At 36.8% G+C, this 17,264-nt stretch overlaps 1 protein-coding gene across 1 annotated transcript in view; it reads right to left on the bottom strand.

Annotated features, from left to right (window-relative positions):
• Window positions 1–1,277: 1,277 nt before the first annotated feature.
• The window catches only part of LOC122813829 (serine protease 27-like), a 192,232-nt gene continuing 176,245 nt past the window's right edge, over window positions 1,278–17,264 (bottom strand). Inside the window, exon 6 of the mRNA XM_044086357.1 lies at window positions 1,278–3,186. Coding sequence (XP_043942292.1) covers window positions 2,650–3,186 — 537 coding nt within the window. The 3' untranslated portion in view covers window positions 1,278–2,649. The remainder of the gene's footprint in view (window positions 3,187–17,264) is intronic.

Here is a 17,264-nt window from a genome sequence, read left to right as displayed (position 1 = left end):
ATCCCAGTTAGTCCTACTCCAAGACCACCAAACACTAGTATCCCTGCCCCAGTGCGTTCTCTTTTTATCTAACTATACAGTAGTTCTTTTCTTCTGCAGTAAGAAAATTGTTATCCCATCTGTGAAGGTCAAATGGATAGATTGAATTTTTGTAGCCTGGCTTTCCTTACATCTCTTTTTTTTTTTTTTTTTTTTTTGTCCACTCGCACTTCATCCCATCAGCCCAGCTCTTTGGTTTCTAATATCCATGCCAAAACTGAAGAAGGAAATCCAGATGTACTACAAAGCAGGTATTCCAAACACATGTTTATTTTATCCAAACCAATTCAGCGCTTTCATCAGCAAGTCTGACTTCTTCAGAATAATGTCCATAAAAAACACAAATGTTATATACCCTTCCCCAGCACAGGTAACATGACATCACATCCTCAGAATCTGTAATACATCACATCCTGAATACATTAAAACAAAAAAAATATAAGAAATTATTGTTATTAAAAAAGACGTGGGTACTATAAAATGGGCACATACCAATACCTAAGACAGATAACACATAATATTAATCCACAAAATGTGACAAAAATGGCCCCATATCTGAACTACATATAGAACATAGATTTGAGCTTCAACAAGAGCATAATACTAATACGGTCGTTAAGACCAGGGTATGAGCCAGCATTAAGTTTAATTTGCTATTTTAATTCCAAGAACTCTAAATAATCATCCACTCGCCTACCCCGAGGCCCTAAATCAGCGTGGTCAATGGCAAAAAAACTAAAATAATGGGTGGGGTGTTTCTCCACATGATTGTATAGGGCATTATTTTTATTTTTACACTTAATGTCATAACAGTGCTCATATACCCTTTGCTTAAATGTCCTTTTTATTTTGCCCACATAAAACCCATCACACAGCCCACACTTAGCTATGTACATGACTCTTTTTGAAAAACAAAAGTATTTCTTAATGGGATATATAAACCCATAATTCTTGATGTAAAAGGAATCACCTTCCAACATAAATGTAGTTCAGATATGGGGTAATTTTTTGTCACATTTTGTGAATTAATATTATGTGTTATCTGTCTTTGGTATTGGTATGTGCATATTTTATAGCACCTAAGTCTTTTTTAATAACAATGATTTCTTACAGTTTTGTATGCTTTAATGTATTCAGGATGTGATGTATTACAGATTCTGAGGATGTCATATCATGTTACCTGTGCTGGGGGAGGGTATATAAGATTTGTGGTTTTATGGACATTATTCTGAAGAAGTCAGACTTGCTGACAAAAGCGCTTAATCAGTTTGGATAAAATAATCCTGTGTTTGGAATACCTGCTTTGTGGTACATCTGGATTTCCTTCTTCAATTTCTGTGTTTCTTGGTTTGTGCTTTGTGCTTTTGAAATCCATGCCAAAACTACCAGCTAATCTCTTACCCCCAGACACACAGGTTTTGCTGAGGCCAGGTGTGGATCCTAAGGGTATCCTGGGGGGCTCAGCCATCTTTACTTCTGTCCTTCATATGCCATAGCTATTCTCTTCCCCACCCCTTGTGCTCATCGACTATATCCAAGAAGCATATTTCCTCTTTGGACCACACCTACCCTTAGAAAGCATTAACAATGAATGTCCTCCCGCCCAGGACGGACATACACATGCCTCCTTGCCACTCTAGCAGCCATCTGAGCTGCTAACTGAAATTGGGTTGTCTGGACCATAGCCAGAGCTTCATCCCTCTAGGTCACTGGAACAGTGTCATTAAACATACAGTACAGGCTTCACTCATAAAAGCAGCACTTGAGGTTTACACTAGCTCAAATTTTTAGCTCCAATTATGAGGCAGAAGTAAACAAGAATTATATATATATATATATCGTAATAATAGCTATGTACCAGCTCCTACATTAACGTTTATCTTGAGAGACAGTATTTTGCCATTCATGATTATGGCAGACTCAAAAATGGTCCTGTGCTGGTGGAAGGTGTTTCCACATTATTTTTAGGGATCAGTGCCCAGTCTATGGCATTATGTATTTCAATATGGATTATAGTTTACAAATGATGCTACATTTTGCAGCCTTACTTGGGGCTTCTCTCGTTTGAAGAAAAACCCCTTAAATTGCACTGCTACAGGTAAATATCCCTTTTTGCTTAGCAAAAGACACTTGCAGAAAACACTTGACTACTTTCAGCCTGAAACAATATCATGAAAATTTGTCTAAACTGAAAGCAAATGCAGGGTTATACAATTAGTTGGAGACACTTTTTGAATGTGCACATATTAAAGAGTTCTGTCATTACTCATAAGTGAATGGAGCTATGCTGTAAAATTAATAGATGGTAACAGTAGAAGAAAAGCACTGCACAACTGAGTACTTGAAGGGGATGTTTATGAATGAAAATAAACTTTATTAAACACTGTGCTCTAGGACATGGTTTGGATGTATAAATATGGTGGAATCAAAAGGGCAAGGAGCATGCTGGAAACAGACTGGATGGAAAGATTTGTAAGATACTATCTGATTTTTTTAATGCACTAGATTCCTTCTGCATTTTACGTCTCCATAAGTTTTAAGTAGCTAGGACAGCTGAACAGAGTAGAGAGTCAAAAGAAAAGGAGAATTTTGTTTTGTCTGTATTTTTAGTTACTTCTTAGAATGTACTAGAAGAAATCCTGTTATTGTACAGGCAATAGTATTCAGCAGAGAAAAAACATTCTTCATAGAGCCACTAAGGACAGTGGAATTTTTATTAAAATTAACATTCTGAACATCATTTCTTGGAATATTTGTATCCCTACTATCCTGTTTAGTACTGGAAGTGGTGAGCACATTACTTGTTTTACTAACTGCATTGGTGATCTCAAGTAGGACAGCTGTAGAGATAGTATTTGACGTACTGCTAGGGGTAGTCATATTAACTAAGACAAAGTTGTCCTGACGTTTCACTGCTACTCCGTTCTGGTATTCACATATGCTGTTTACTACACTGGGTGAGCTTGTTAGGTTGAATGTGTTGAATGCCAGTCCTGCCACCTTGCCCTGAAGCCATGTCTGGAATGCTGCAATTTGAGTGTACACACCAGGGTGGTTAGGTTCTGCACAGCCACCTCCAAAACTCACAATTCCAGCTAGAGTCCAGGTATCACCTTGTTTGCATACAAGTGGTCCTCCGGAATCTCCCTGCAAAACAAAACATGATGCTCTTTACTTCTTCACATGCTGTCAAAAATAAACCACATCCATCTTCTTTAATATAAAAGGGTAGGTTTGCATTCACACATTGCAGTTAACCATTTAATCAGTTGGCATATACATGTTTTTATCTATGACAACAAAGGAATATTAACAGTTATCTTTCAAGTCAGGTGACACTGCTATCTCCTCCCATACTTGTTCACCTCGTCTTTAAATAATCTCCAGAAAATAACTGATCATCTCAATAATTGCCTATATTATTAAAATAATAAAACAAGAAAAGAAGGATGTTTAAAAAGCAACCAAATTGCTTGGAGTGTGCACTGTCTTACCACAGTTTGATAGCTAATTTCAACCCATGTTCACAACAAAGCACAAAAGATAGCATTTCTACTCCGTCTTCAGATTTATTTGACATGTTTTGTCGCAGTTTCGTGGGATACCATTAGTATTAACATTTCATGTCATGTTGTATTCTAGTTTAGAAGCTCTTTTGTTATGTTGTCCACAGATACATTTAATGTAACTCTGGGTTCAGCTCTGCATTCTTTTGTATTCTTAGCTTGTTTATTCTTAATATGATATTTGTAGTACCAAGGACCTTCACCGTAGATCTCAAGATTTATTTCACCAATTATATTGTCTTACAATAAATCTTCCCTCAAATTAATGTTTGGTTGGTAGCACAAAAGCTTGGCTTAATACTCCAGAAGTAAACCAATGCTCTTTTACGCAGGGGGGCAAGCCCCCCTGCACCTCCCACACCCCCCATACTTTTATATTCTCACTTCAAGATCGCACTACAATTGGGAAAAGGGAATATTCCCTTATCCCCACTGTACCACGATCTCGGCAACAGCCATTCTGTCATGTTTTTTTTTTTAGCTCACTTTTTACCAAAAGTGCATTTTTTGTGAAAACACACTTTCGCGAAAGTGTGCTCACCCATTTTGGTTTTGGTGAAACGATCTTTCACTCAACAGTCCTAGACCCATATTTAATATACTTTATATATTACTTTTTCTACTTGTAATGCCATATGTTTGTTTTATAGTCACAACTCAGAGTTGCCACCTCTCATTGTGGCAAAAACTGGACTGATGCCATACCCCTAGCACCGTCCACAAATCCTACACATCTTGTCCCTTCTCCCCCCCACTCTTCACCCATTCCGTGATGTCATTGTCATGTTAAATGAGGAGGAACACCCACTTTTTCTGTTTGTGGTACTTTTTTTCTACCCATTTACTAAGTGTTTCTGTAAACAAAGCATAGTAAATCCCCAGATTTAACAAACTCTGATAGTCTATTTCTTTTTTAAACAGAATACCAGAGTTTGTACAGTGTTTCCGGACTATCAGCTTGATTTCTGGATAGTCTGGAAAAAAATAGATAGGTGGCAACACTAAACACAACCTGATTATATAAAAAAAGTTTCTTATGTATACATTATAGATATATATATATATATATATATATATATATATATATTTATGTGTTTACATTTTAAGCAAGTATTTTTAATACATGGATCAAATGACTGATTAATTATGCATACATAATGATGTCATCTGTTATGTAACAGGAAGTGTTTTTAAAGCACTGGAATATGATGTAACTTTCAGTTCTAAAGAAGTTCCTTGCATTAGAAAGCACTTATCTTGTTGATTAAATTCTGTGATACTTGCTTTGACTAGTTTTGTTTAGGTCTTTGGATTTTTTAATGTGTTTTTTTTTTAGTTATGACTTTTTAATATTGTGCTTTAATAGTACTTAGGTCATGTGGAAACACTAGACACCGGACAGTTCTCACTAAAGATTGTACCTTAATGGCAATTTAGATCAGGCAGGAACACTAGACTGCAGGAGAAACATTTTAATATTGTATCTTAACAGCACTTAGAGTCAGGGGAACACTAGCCATGAGGGAAAACTCAATATACACCATGTCTTAACAGCATTTATGCAAGACATGGCAGGGTAGAGTACTAGCCACCAGGGATAATAGCAGATATCTTGCCATAATGCCTCGGGGTCAGGGGACCACTAGATACCAGGAATACTAGAAACATCATTCTTGAAAGGCACTTATTCATAAAAAGTAACATGATGACATGAGAGATGGTATAAACAGTATGCCATATAGATACTAAAAAGATTCATACCCTACACCCTCCCACCAAAAATATTAGTCATGGACTACCACTAGATACCAGGGATGATGTGTAAAATATCCATCTATCTGTCTATCTATCTTTATGTATATGAGTGTGTGTGTGTTTGTGTGTGTGTGTGTGTGTGTGTGTGTGTGTGTGTGTGTGTGTGTGTGTAAAACTTAAAAAAATTATTAAATAAATAAAGGAAAAAGGAGGTGGAAAACAGACTTTGAAACCTGTACTTTTGCCACATTAAACAGCTTTATTAATCCACTACATTATCTGATAAGTTGGTGCTGCAGGAGTTTTCGTTCAGTATCATAAGGATCTCATGCAGTATTCAAGTACTGCAACATTTCTTGAGTTATAAGAGAGAGGGACAGAACATTAAAAGCATCTTTGTAGCTCAAGAAATCTGAACAAAGCCAAAGATAATAGTGAGACAAAGATTCACAATCAGCATGCATTTACTAAACATTCTGAGGTCTGAAACTCAGATCTTTATCATTTCTGTACAAACTGCAATCGTCAATGGTTTATGAGAAACCACACATTTTATGAGGAAGAGAGGAAAAATGTTTGTTTGTGCCTTTCGGCTTTTTCCCAGTTAGGGGTCGCCACAGTGGAACTCCGGTCCGCTAATGATTGGCAGTAGAGTTTTTACATGCTGGCTTGCCGGGCCTGATGCACAACCTTCAACGAAGGAACACCCGTTCACGCGTGTTGCCACACAGAAGACGCTCTAACTGAGGATCGAATGAGCAATATCTAACTGTGAGATGACAACGCTACCACAGCACCACCACTGCAGTTTGTGAAAAATCTGGACAATTGAGAGTTATGCCTGTAAGAGGCAACAGAAGGAATGTCATGTAAAATCAGGGACAGTTGAAAAGGATGAGAATGTGTCTGTGTGGAGCAATGCTTCAGGACAAGAGAGGTGAAACACTAGACAACACCATGGAGAATTTTGAAGTATGACTCTGAGTCACTAATAAAGTTAATAGAGCAACAGTTCTAAGATCATGATGTAGTTTCTGCACAATAAGAAATACAAAACTTTTATATATAGTATCTGCCAGTAATGACTTAATGGAATTGTTTGTATTTTATGAGAGCAGGGAAAACATTAAAAGGAGCGGAGACATCTAGGATGTTTTGAGAATCAGGGGCTGGTATGGGGTAAGTGGTGTGTGTGTGTGTGTGTGTGTGTGTGTGTGTTTTTGTGTTTCTGTGTGTATGTGTGTGTGGGAGAGTGAATAGAGGGGGGTCCCTCTGCCACCTCCATACATGGGCTGCCAGTGTTAACTACAGTAGGAAAGTGGATAGAGAACAGCAATTCATAGACATGCAAATTAGCCAGCAATTAAGTCTTTCCTCATTGCAGCTAATGTGTCTTTGAACTAAAAACTACTGCATCAAGGAACTTTTTACTGCAGCCCTTAACAAGAGCACTTCGGTTCTGTCTAAATTTTGTGGCATATTATCTGTATCATGCAGTTGTTGTATGTCATAACTGTTTGTAAGCAGTCCATTTGGCAAATTCTTTCTAATATCTTTGATGACTTTAGGTAATAGGAACTACATATATGACAAAACCCACGTCTAAAATACGGGGTCTATATTATCATATCACACGGTCAGAAGAGCGAATGACAGATAATCAACCCCATGTAAGCAAAAGCTTACAACATCGAAACTTCAGAACTGTAATTATTTTCCAATGGAAAACAATAGCTGTTCCGAAACAAAACAAAAAAAAATCAGTAAAACATTACTTAATATGGGGGGGCTTCACCCCCCACACCCCCCCGACATGGGGGGCTGTGACCCCAAACACCCAGTTAAATATACCAACTCTGAGATCACACTACAGTGCCAAAAAGGCAAAGTAGTGAAAGTGGCCAAACAAATTCTTTCCCAGGGAAAGAATTCGCTGAACAGCCGCTTTGCTATTTTGCCTTTTCACGCTTTACTGTTTGACAAAGATGTATTCAACAACCTGCATCTGCGACAGCATAATAGGGAACCTAAAATATGTACTATGTGTTTAGTATGTCAGAATGCATAGTGCACCCCGATATTTTATATGGCACATATTAAGTCCAGAGCAAAACTCAGTCAGGGCAGTCAGTGAATAAATAGAAGATTAGATGAACAATGTTGCTGCTTTCTTCACCTTGATATTATTTAATCTAGTCTATAAAATCCCTCTTCGTAGCAACTGAGACCAGATTTATAATGTAATTTTTATGTCTCTCTCTATACTGATTTACATAAAGAAACCAATAGTAAATGAGGTGGGCCATTGAGTTTTTTGAAAAAAAAGTCTTGAATCTGCCTGCTGCCTTCTGTAACATGGATTTTTATTCAAGAAACTTGATGCATTGCAGACTTCTACACAACAATGAAAGATTAGACAGGTTAAGGTTTGAGGTTTGAAATGTATGGCTGAATCAGTGCAGATAGCCTTCACTCACTTCACAGTCTTTGAATGCTTAGCTGAGATGGCATTAGTTCCTTTGTTTTACAACACTCATGTTAAGTGCTACCTTAAGCATATTTGCTGTTATATAAATGTCGCTGTAATGCACATAATATGGTTCACCATTTGAAAGCATATGTATGACCACTTTCCATGAAAATAAAAGTGGTCAGAATGAAATCAGTTTGCCTAACTGGCAGAGAGAGCCAAAATGAATTTATGGGGCACATTCCAAAATAGTTGATCTAAGTGTAAGTCTGTTCTGATTCTGAAAGACTTGCTCTGAGTTGTTAAGGTGACAAATAGCTTTCACATGACGCAGTTCATCAAAGAATAATAATCTCCTTTATTGCAAAGAAAGGTACGTACATTGGAGATTAGGAAATCGAGGTCATCACTCTAAACAGTAAAATCTTGCATTCTTAATACCTTTTCTAATTAAAAGCAAAATTATTGTAACAATCATAGAATAACCACTGACCAATTAAAATTGAATACTACAGCAGATTAATTCTGCAACTAAGATGTCCTGACTATCTGTTTATGACTTTCCACATCAGGCAGGAGTTTCAAATTATATAAAAAAAGTTTTACAAAAAACAGAACTTTCACTTTGCCATGCTAGCACTTTCATATTTGGCAGGAAGTAAATCATCAGAAGCAAACTCAGGAATCCATTTTGAGGTGAACTTTAACATTTTCCTTTTCTCTAAGCCTCACCATTCACATCCCCCCCATCTGATACTGTAAAGCACCACTCATATCTTGAAATTCTTTATGACTAAACAATGACTACATGTTTTCAGATGAGGGGACACTTTTTCACTTGTTGTTAAACACTCTTCATGTGAAATTTTCTTCTGTTCCTGACATGAAAAATTTTTATATAGCAATTCAAAAATATGGTCTTATTAGGAATAAAAACATGCCTAAATCTTATTGGAATAAAAGCAGAATCTGAATACAGTAAATCATTTTTAGCTGCCCATTTTCCACTTTCACATTTATTTTCATATTCCCCATATATATATATATATATATATATATATATATATATATATATATATATATATATATTATCATACAATCAACTAAAATTTTGCAACACTTTATTTTCATTCTCTAATTTATTATGATTTTTATCTAATGTGAATGATGGCATTAATCTGATGGATTCATTTGTAAGTTGACATCTCTTCTGGATTCTAATACCTTTAAAATACAAGCTTTTAACAGAAATAAAAGCAGGACTAATAATAATATTATAATAGCTGTGAACATAAAGAACTTCACTCCCCATCTGGAGAAAAGATTAACTAACCATGACTACTGGGAACTATCAGCTTCTTTAGCATGTGAAATTTAAGCACATTTTTGAATAATTTCTAAGTGACTATGAATAGAACCAGTATTATCAGGAATAAATGAGCACCACTCTGTTTTGATGAATGTGCACATCCCCCCTTTAGAAGCGAGGGTAAAATCAAGTGCCATTTGGATCTGTAGCACTACACTACTCATGGCAGTCATCTCTTCGGTAATCAAATTAATATACACAAAGGTGAAGGATCTCAAAATTTATAAGAGCTCCCAGAAGGACTTTATTGCCTTATAGTCACTAGGTAGGGAAAATTCCTGCTCCAGAAATGACCCCCTCACCCTGGTCCATGTGAGCAAGTCCTTTAAAAGCATTCTTTTGAACAGCATTATGATAAACCCAGGAGGCATCTATTTTCTCAACTGAGTTTGGAATGTCTTAATATCTATCCCGTAATGAGCATTACATATCTTTCCTTCCAGTAAACTGTTATATGTCACATAACTGGTATAACATGACCTATATAACAGCACCAAACTGTAGGTAACCAGTGATATACGTGATATCCACAAATATACTACTGCTCATGCAGTGCTGCTATACCCTGCCCTCCAGGCCCATCATAAATTCTCCAAGTGCAGTTGCAAGCACTGTTTCCAACAAAAAGTGTTCCATTTTTACAATAGCAAACATGTCGTTTAACAGTCATTGATAGCTGAAGCACTGCTACTGAAAAGGAGGTAGTTGCATGTTTAGCCTTTCGATTTTTAGTGAGAAAAATAGTACAAAATGCAGCATGAAGCCCTATATCAGTCACTGGTATGATGATCAATGGAATACCCACATCACGTGGCGTAGGTAACATTCACTAATATTGAAAGTCTGTACATAGGTGTCCAAGGCAGCAGAAATGCATTAAATCTAAGATGCCATTCAAGCGGTCCCAATTCAATTCTAGCCAAATGCCTGTCTCTACTTTTAGCAATGGATGTATGTTTATTAAGAAATGGTTTGGTACTTACAGTTCCAATGGTTGCAGATGATGATGTTCTCATGGTTATGGATAGTAAAAGCAAGCAAACAAAATGAAATAATGATGAAAATTACAGTAGCTGTCCCAATAACAGGTCCATAAAGAACACCAGCAAGTTGGGGCTCGAAAGGGTTTTGGAGAAACTGCAAACATGGGTGCCAAGTTGTTTGTTCATAGTCCATATGAAATCTATCACCAAATAATCTCCAACAAAAAGCATTGACTGCAAGGTAACTTCACAAATGAATTCTGTTTGGGTAATGCATTGTCTCTCTCACTGTCTAAAAGACAAGATGAATCTTCGATTTTGCATTCAGAAGCAAGAAAAAAACACCATCAATGTTGAAGAAGAATAACTAAAGATTACTTCAGATCAGGGTGAAACAATATAGTCACATGATTTCACTTCTTGGTTGTGTACCAAGGGTAACTCAGCTGCATTCACTTCCAGATTTGATCTGGATGGCGAATTTGGAATCAGCTTGGATGGAAAATAATTCATATTTAGTTCCAAATTTGATCTGGATGGCAAAATATCATTAGCTGTTATTTTCATAACTGCAGTTTGTCTTTATAAAACCTTAAACACTAATTCTGCTAATTTTGTCAGAGGGAAATTAGTATCCTGTTTGCAGTCACATGGAGTTTTTTGAAGCTAAAAGCAAATAATCTAAATATTGAATTAGAGTAGAACCACAAAGAAATTTAATCTAGCTCAGCTTTTTTTTTTAATTTCTCTAGAGAAATGGGTGGGTGATTCTCACCTTGAGAAGTATGGCTAAGCTTAAAAAGTACTTTGAGGTTATTAGTGTAATAAATATATGTGTCTAGTCTATGCAATATTTATTTAAACATAGAAAAGGATTGATATGTATGTAACAAGTGACAATGCATATAAACAAGAACTTTTAAATTTGCATTGTCAGAAAATATTGTTGACTTATTCTGCAGACTTTACTGACAGATGAAATGGGGTGGGTATGCAGCTCTCTGATACTACATTAAGAGCCAGAAAAGAATTCCCAAACACAGGCATGAAGGTCAGACATGTTATATATTGTTTCCCGCATTGCCCATGGAAAACCATTCACCTGTGCTTCACATTCTTTTGATCAGGATCTCTAGGGGAATAAAAATAGCTAGTTCCCTTTTTCTATTTTAAAAGTTTATTGTCTAAGTACCTTTTCCAGCATTTACGTATGAAACAAAATTATTCTATAACACTGCCTTTTTACTTTTCCCATTATCTTTTCACTTTCCCCTTACATGCTTTCTATACCTTTTTTTTTTCAAATCAATACAAATGTCTATGCCTTTTTCCAAATTAATACAAATTTTATCCTTCTTATATCTCAAACTTCTTGTATCCCCCCTTATCTTTTCACTTTCTCCCTTACCTGATTTCTACACCTAATCTCAGATCTATTCAAATTTTATGCTTCCTATATCTCAAGCTCCTCTTAACATTAGCTAACATCAACTATTTATAACACAGACGCGTGTACAAAAGTATTTTGATAGCTGGCATTGAATTTACTAAATCAAAAGTGATTAGGGAATATTTGTACTGTATTACATAGCATTCATTTGTATTTATTATGTGTATCCCTGTCTTTTGTCATATTATCCTGTGTATTGATTTATTGTATCTATATGTAAACTGTTTTATGTCCTTTATGATTGTCATTGTTCTATATGGAGCTTTTCTCCCTGGATCTCCATTGAAAATGGATTTCTTTAGTCTGGTAAACAAATGTAAAATAAATAAAAACTTACTTCTCTCTTCACCAGAACAGTCTAGTAAAATACCTCCAGTACTGCCTCAAATACCTTACTGTACTCATCTGCTGGTAACTTTCACACTTTCTTTTCAACCTTCACTAATGAAGAAAACCCCAAGATGTATAAACTCCATTACCTTATGCAACAAGTCCCATTAACTTGCAAAAGAATGAACTGTGACTTCTGATTTAGAGGTGTTTATTTTACCCTAAGCTGCATCATCCTCTGCAGTGAGCCATTACACTGTACATTGAAGATCACAGTTACTTGAGACAAATTGTTTGTATGCAATCAAGATGCAACCCTCACATCCATAGTGTCCATGAAAACCACAAACATGGAGGGAGATAAGACACACCCTAAATGCAGTCCTACATCCACCAGCAGCATATTCAGTGTAACATTATGAACAGAGACAAGACCCTTGCTCTTCAAACACAAGTTCACTGTCTCCTTAGATGAGGGCGTACAAGTTGGATTTATAATTGAAATGAAAGTGTATGAGAGATAGAAGATAGAAAATAAATAAGAAATTGGAAATAAAATACACATATTTGGTTATATAGTTTTCATTTTATATATATATATATATATATATATATATATATATATATGTGTGTGTGTGTGTGTGTGTGTGTGTGTGTGTGTGTATTTTAGATGAATATTTTACAGAGTGAAGTATTTCTTTAAAAAGTGTTTAATTGATGTATATAATTGGTTAATTACTATGCAGTGGTATAAATATTGTAGGTGGGGATAATGTATTTTATTCACTTGGTCTGAAGAAGTCTGCATTACTTGACAAAAGCACTTACTGTTGGTGAATTTTTAATAAACTTCCTGGAGTTTACTGCCTGCTGTGGAGTCTTGCATTGGTGTTCAACAGTTTTGGACTTAGAATTTTCAGCAGTTCCTTGAATGTTCCTTCCACCTCACAGAGATGTTATGAGTAGAAGTCAACATTTCTCAACACTTGCTGAGGACGACCTGGACAAAGTCTTGAATTTCAGGTATTTCCCACTTGGATTAATGCAGGGTTTGCCATATTACCAGAACACCTTTTATGCCTTCTGATTCATTCACCTTGGCCTTGCCAAACTATTTCTTTACCTTGGTCTTCACTTCATTGACTTTCACAGCTGCTGCTGCCTTCCTGACTTGTCAGTACCTGCCACTCAGATATGGACACTCTACTACTTTCATTGCACTGAAAGACCCTTTCTTTAATCTTATAGCATCCCTCACTGCTAGTATATACCACTGTTGTGACAGGCATCAACCACTTCTCAAGCATAGCATCTTGCTTCCACCTCAGCTATTGAGGTACTGAACTTGGTCTGTTTGGATTCTATGCCTCTGAACCCCTCAGGCACATGGACAAAGTTCTCCTGAAGTTTAGGTTGAATGCAATCCTGCACAGAAACCTTGACTACACATTTCTACAACACCCTCACTACATGCTTGGGTTTTCTGGGGATTGCACTGCTACCACCCTGGTCATCTGACTCAACTCACCATGAAATAATAGTCAGCTGACAGCTTAGAAACTGTCATGATCACTGTTTTCAGAGCAAATGTCATTAGGCCTAATGACACAGCTACTGGAGTCAGTCATTGTTCTGATACCAAGTAAACTTATGAGCATCCCTGCATTTGAACATTGTGTTTGATATGGACAGTTCATAAAAAGCTTAGAAGTCTTAAAACAATTGACCACTCAGTTTCAGATTAAACACACTTTTCATCCAAATTCTGCCTGCCTACCTAGTTCAGCCATTCCTCATGTTAGTATTGAAGTCTCCCAATAAGACTTCACAATTAGCAAGTGCTACCATAGTAACCACCAAACTCATTGTAAGAAAGTCAAGTAGCTGTGGACATGTATGTTTCAGTCTTCTTTATGACCTTATCAGCACAGCACAAGTGGACTGTTTGGCTAACCTTTAGAAAAACAGGGTTGTTGTACCCAGCTGATGTCCATAACCATTAAAGTGTCTTGCAAAATATCCCATCAAATAACTAAATCAAAGAGTAAACAGGCCACACATGCAATCCAATTAGTAAAAAACTACAAGGAAAAACCTAGCCAACGTGCTGTGCTGATGAGGTCATAAGAAGACTGAAACATTCATGTACACAGCTAGTAGGGTTTGGCTTTATTGGCCTGAATTTATTCCATAACAGACTTAAAAAGAAAAAAGTCATGGGCATTCAGAACTGCCATATAGCTGAAACACCTGATGTCCTTAAAGAGTCATTTACATATATCCCAGTATCCTCTTTTACAAGAGGTTTTAAGGAATCACACAGTGAGCACTCTATCTTGGTTAGGTTTTCTTGTAGTTTTTACTATGTTTAAGTTCAGAATAAAGGAGGTTTTCAGTGAAAGGGTGGAGCACAGGTGGAATGAGCTTTCGTATAGAGTAGGGGAGTACAGGGTAATAGTGATATTCTAGAAGGATGGGAAGAAGTAGGAACATAAAAAGCTAGGTGCTCCTGTCATGGGCTAACTATTGCATAAAGGAAGATGTTATAAATTTTAGACATCTGCAGAACAGTCATATATATTCCTGCGTATATTAAAAAGCAGAAAAAGACAAGTGCACTTACAACTCAGCTTTGGCCATTTGGTGGGAGATAAAAAGAAAGGCTTAAGAGCCAATCATTTGGCAGGTGCAATACATAATAAGGATTCAATAAAGACTAATTATATGCATTTTTTTATTTTGGATCAAAACAAAGATGGCATATTATGATGATGAATAAATACCTGATATAATCTGTACCATGAAAGACTTACGACTTTCAAGCCTAATGAATGATTTGGTTACTCAGTATTAATAAGTAGAATCAGTGTAACTAAACTTCTCTGGTACAAGCTACTAAAAATATCAAAAGAAAAGCAATATTGGCCGAATAGATGAAAGCTGTATACAATGCATTAAAGCACAAAAAATGGAGCTGTATAAAAAAAACTGAATCTGCATATTGAAAATGAGCAGAGAGGAGATTTATTTGTTTTGCACATGCAGACATACTGTGGTCATTCAGTAATGCTGAACCAAGCAAAGCAAGAGAAAAGAAAGAAAGATAAAGAAAATAAGGTGGGAAAAAAAAAAAAGAAAAATGCAGATTAGCAGAGTGTTGATCTGTAGTGGTGACCACATGAGTCTATTCCCCAACTCACCACTGTGTGGCACTGCAGTGAAAAAATACAGAAATATCTAACACAGGTGGTTTATTCTGCATGGGAAAGGAATTGTTACGATGCCATCGTATAAGAAAAAAGGAGAGAATGGTGCACATCTGTGGCCAGGACAAAGGGCTACAAACATCTGGTCCGTGGATCGTTATTTATTATTATAGTCAAATAATATAATGTTTCCAAACAGCTGCATTTGAACTACTTCATATTGTAGTATTCAATTTACAGACTGTGTAGCTCTGAGCAAATCACTTAACTAGACAGCTTCTTTCCCGTGTCAGCCCAAATGGCACACTATTGTGTCTAGTGAACATAGAAAACACTAAGGCCAAGCTGCTTGAGACAAGCTCTTTGGCAGAGACATAGTCACATCCAAGCAGTATACGTCATAATATGGATGTAACATTTGGCAAATATGTGAACACCATAATGCCATGGGAAAACATAAACAAGGAAATAAACAAAACAAAATCATAGTGACTACAGCATGCCCATAGTCCTAGAGCACACAGAGTACACAAAGGCACAGTGTGAGGCCAACACGTAATGAAATGGTGTAAGCAAACAGCAGCCTTGCGTATGTGTTGTGCATAATCACAGAGCTATACATTGTGCGCAGATAGCATCAGCTCATTTGTAGTGTAGAGAGAAAACAAGTACCATAGGTATGTCACGCAGTATGCATACACCCTATCAGCACTGCATAAAATTAAGGGGTGGGAGGTTGGCATAATGGTTAAGGTGTTTGCCTTAGAAACACAAGGTGCAGGGTTTGATTCTCACATGGGGTAATTAGCTAGGCTTAAAATGGCCCCCAAGGACAGTTAGCCTAGTACTAATCTATGATTCTATGAATCTATGAATGGCACTTAATAAGTAACATCAAACTGAAATGCATATGCAAAATACACACAATCAGGTTCCCCTGGGGATTCTATGGCTCTAAAGCATGTAGGAAAAAAATGAAAAATCAAAGGGGAACCAGTTCTGAACAGTCAAGTGATATGCTCAATAATGAAAAATAGTAGCAGAGGAAACAAATTGGCAAGCACTGAATCAAACAGAAAGTGCCCACTGCTGTGTAGTCAAGCTGAAATGTTTAGTTTAATAGCCAGTCCTCAAGGAAGTGCTGTTTCATCATGTGCATGTATGGAAAAAAAACAATGTAGTTTTTATTCATATCACACATACTCATCACTGTAATGTCATGAAAATGAGTCCAAGTATCCAAACGCACAGCCCAGGTTCTTACAATGACCCAGAAAAGTGATGACAGCAGTTATGTTTGCCAAAATCTTCACAAATTTCAAAAAACTGCCCTATATGCTGTGCAATTAAGCTACTAGCCTAGCTATCATGTCATATCTTACAGAAGCTATCATCTTGTTCAAAATATTGTGTTGTACAAGAGTTGTCATCCTGACCTACATGGGAGCTTACTACAGCTGTCATCTTGGCCAGCAGGTCATTGTATATTTTTACACTTGTTATCACAGTGAAAATGCTATGTCCATGTACAACTGTCATGCTAGTAATATCTTATGTGCTACTAAAGGCAACATTTGGGCCAATGAGCCTTTAAAAGTTAGCATGCAAACCAACATATTCTGCCCTGCTACACTGGTCATCCTTGCCAAAATGTTGCCTCATGTTAGATCCATCATTCCGGACAACATTATTTCTTGCTACAGCTGTCGTACTGGCCAGCACTTTGTATCTTCTTACTATTGTCATCCTGGCCAGCATGATAGCTACAGTCATCATCCTTGACAAATGCTGTATCCGGATGCAAATGACATCCTTGTCAGTGGGATATGTGTTGATACATCTGTTATCCTGGCCACCATGTACCCTATTACAGTTGTCATTGACACCACTATAATGTGTCTCAGTATAGGTGGCAACATGCCTAATATACTGCTCTTTCACAGGTGCCATCCTGGCAACATGCTATGTCCTGCTACCACTATCTTACTGGACAACATACTGTGCACTGTATCAGCTGGACATGTGCCCCCAGTCTGTCCAGACACTGGGGATCTCATACAAAACACACAGTAGAGGTACAGTAAAATCCCCATTAT

This window comes from Protopterus annectens, chromosome 10.part0 (assembly GCF_019279795.1).
Source record: "Protopterus annectens isolate FY-2018-M chromosome 10.part0, PAN1.0, whole genome shotgun sequence".
Taxonomy (NCBI): Eukaryota; Metazoa; Chordata; order Ceratodontiformes; family Protopteridae; genus Protopterus; species Protopterus annectens.
This window is presented reverse-complemented; position numbering and strand designations above follow the sequence as displayed.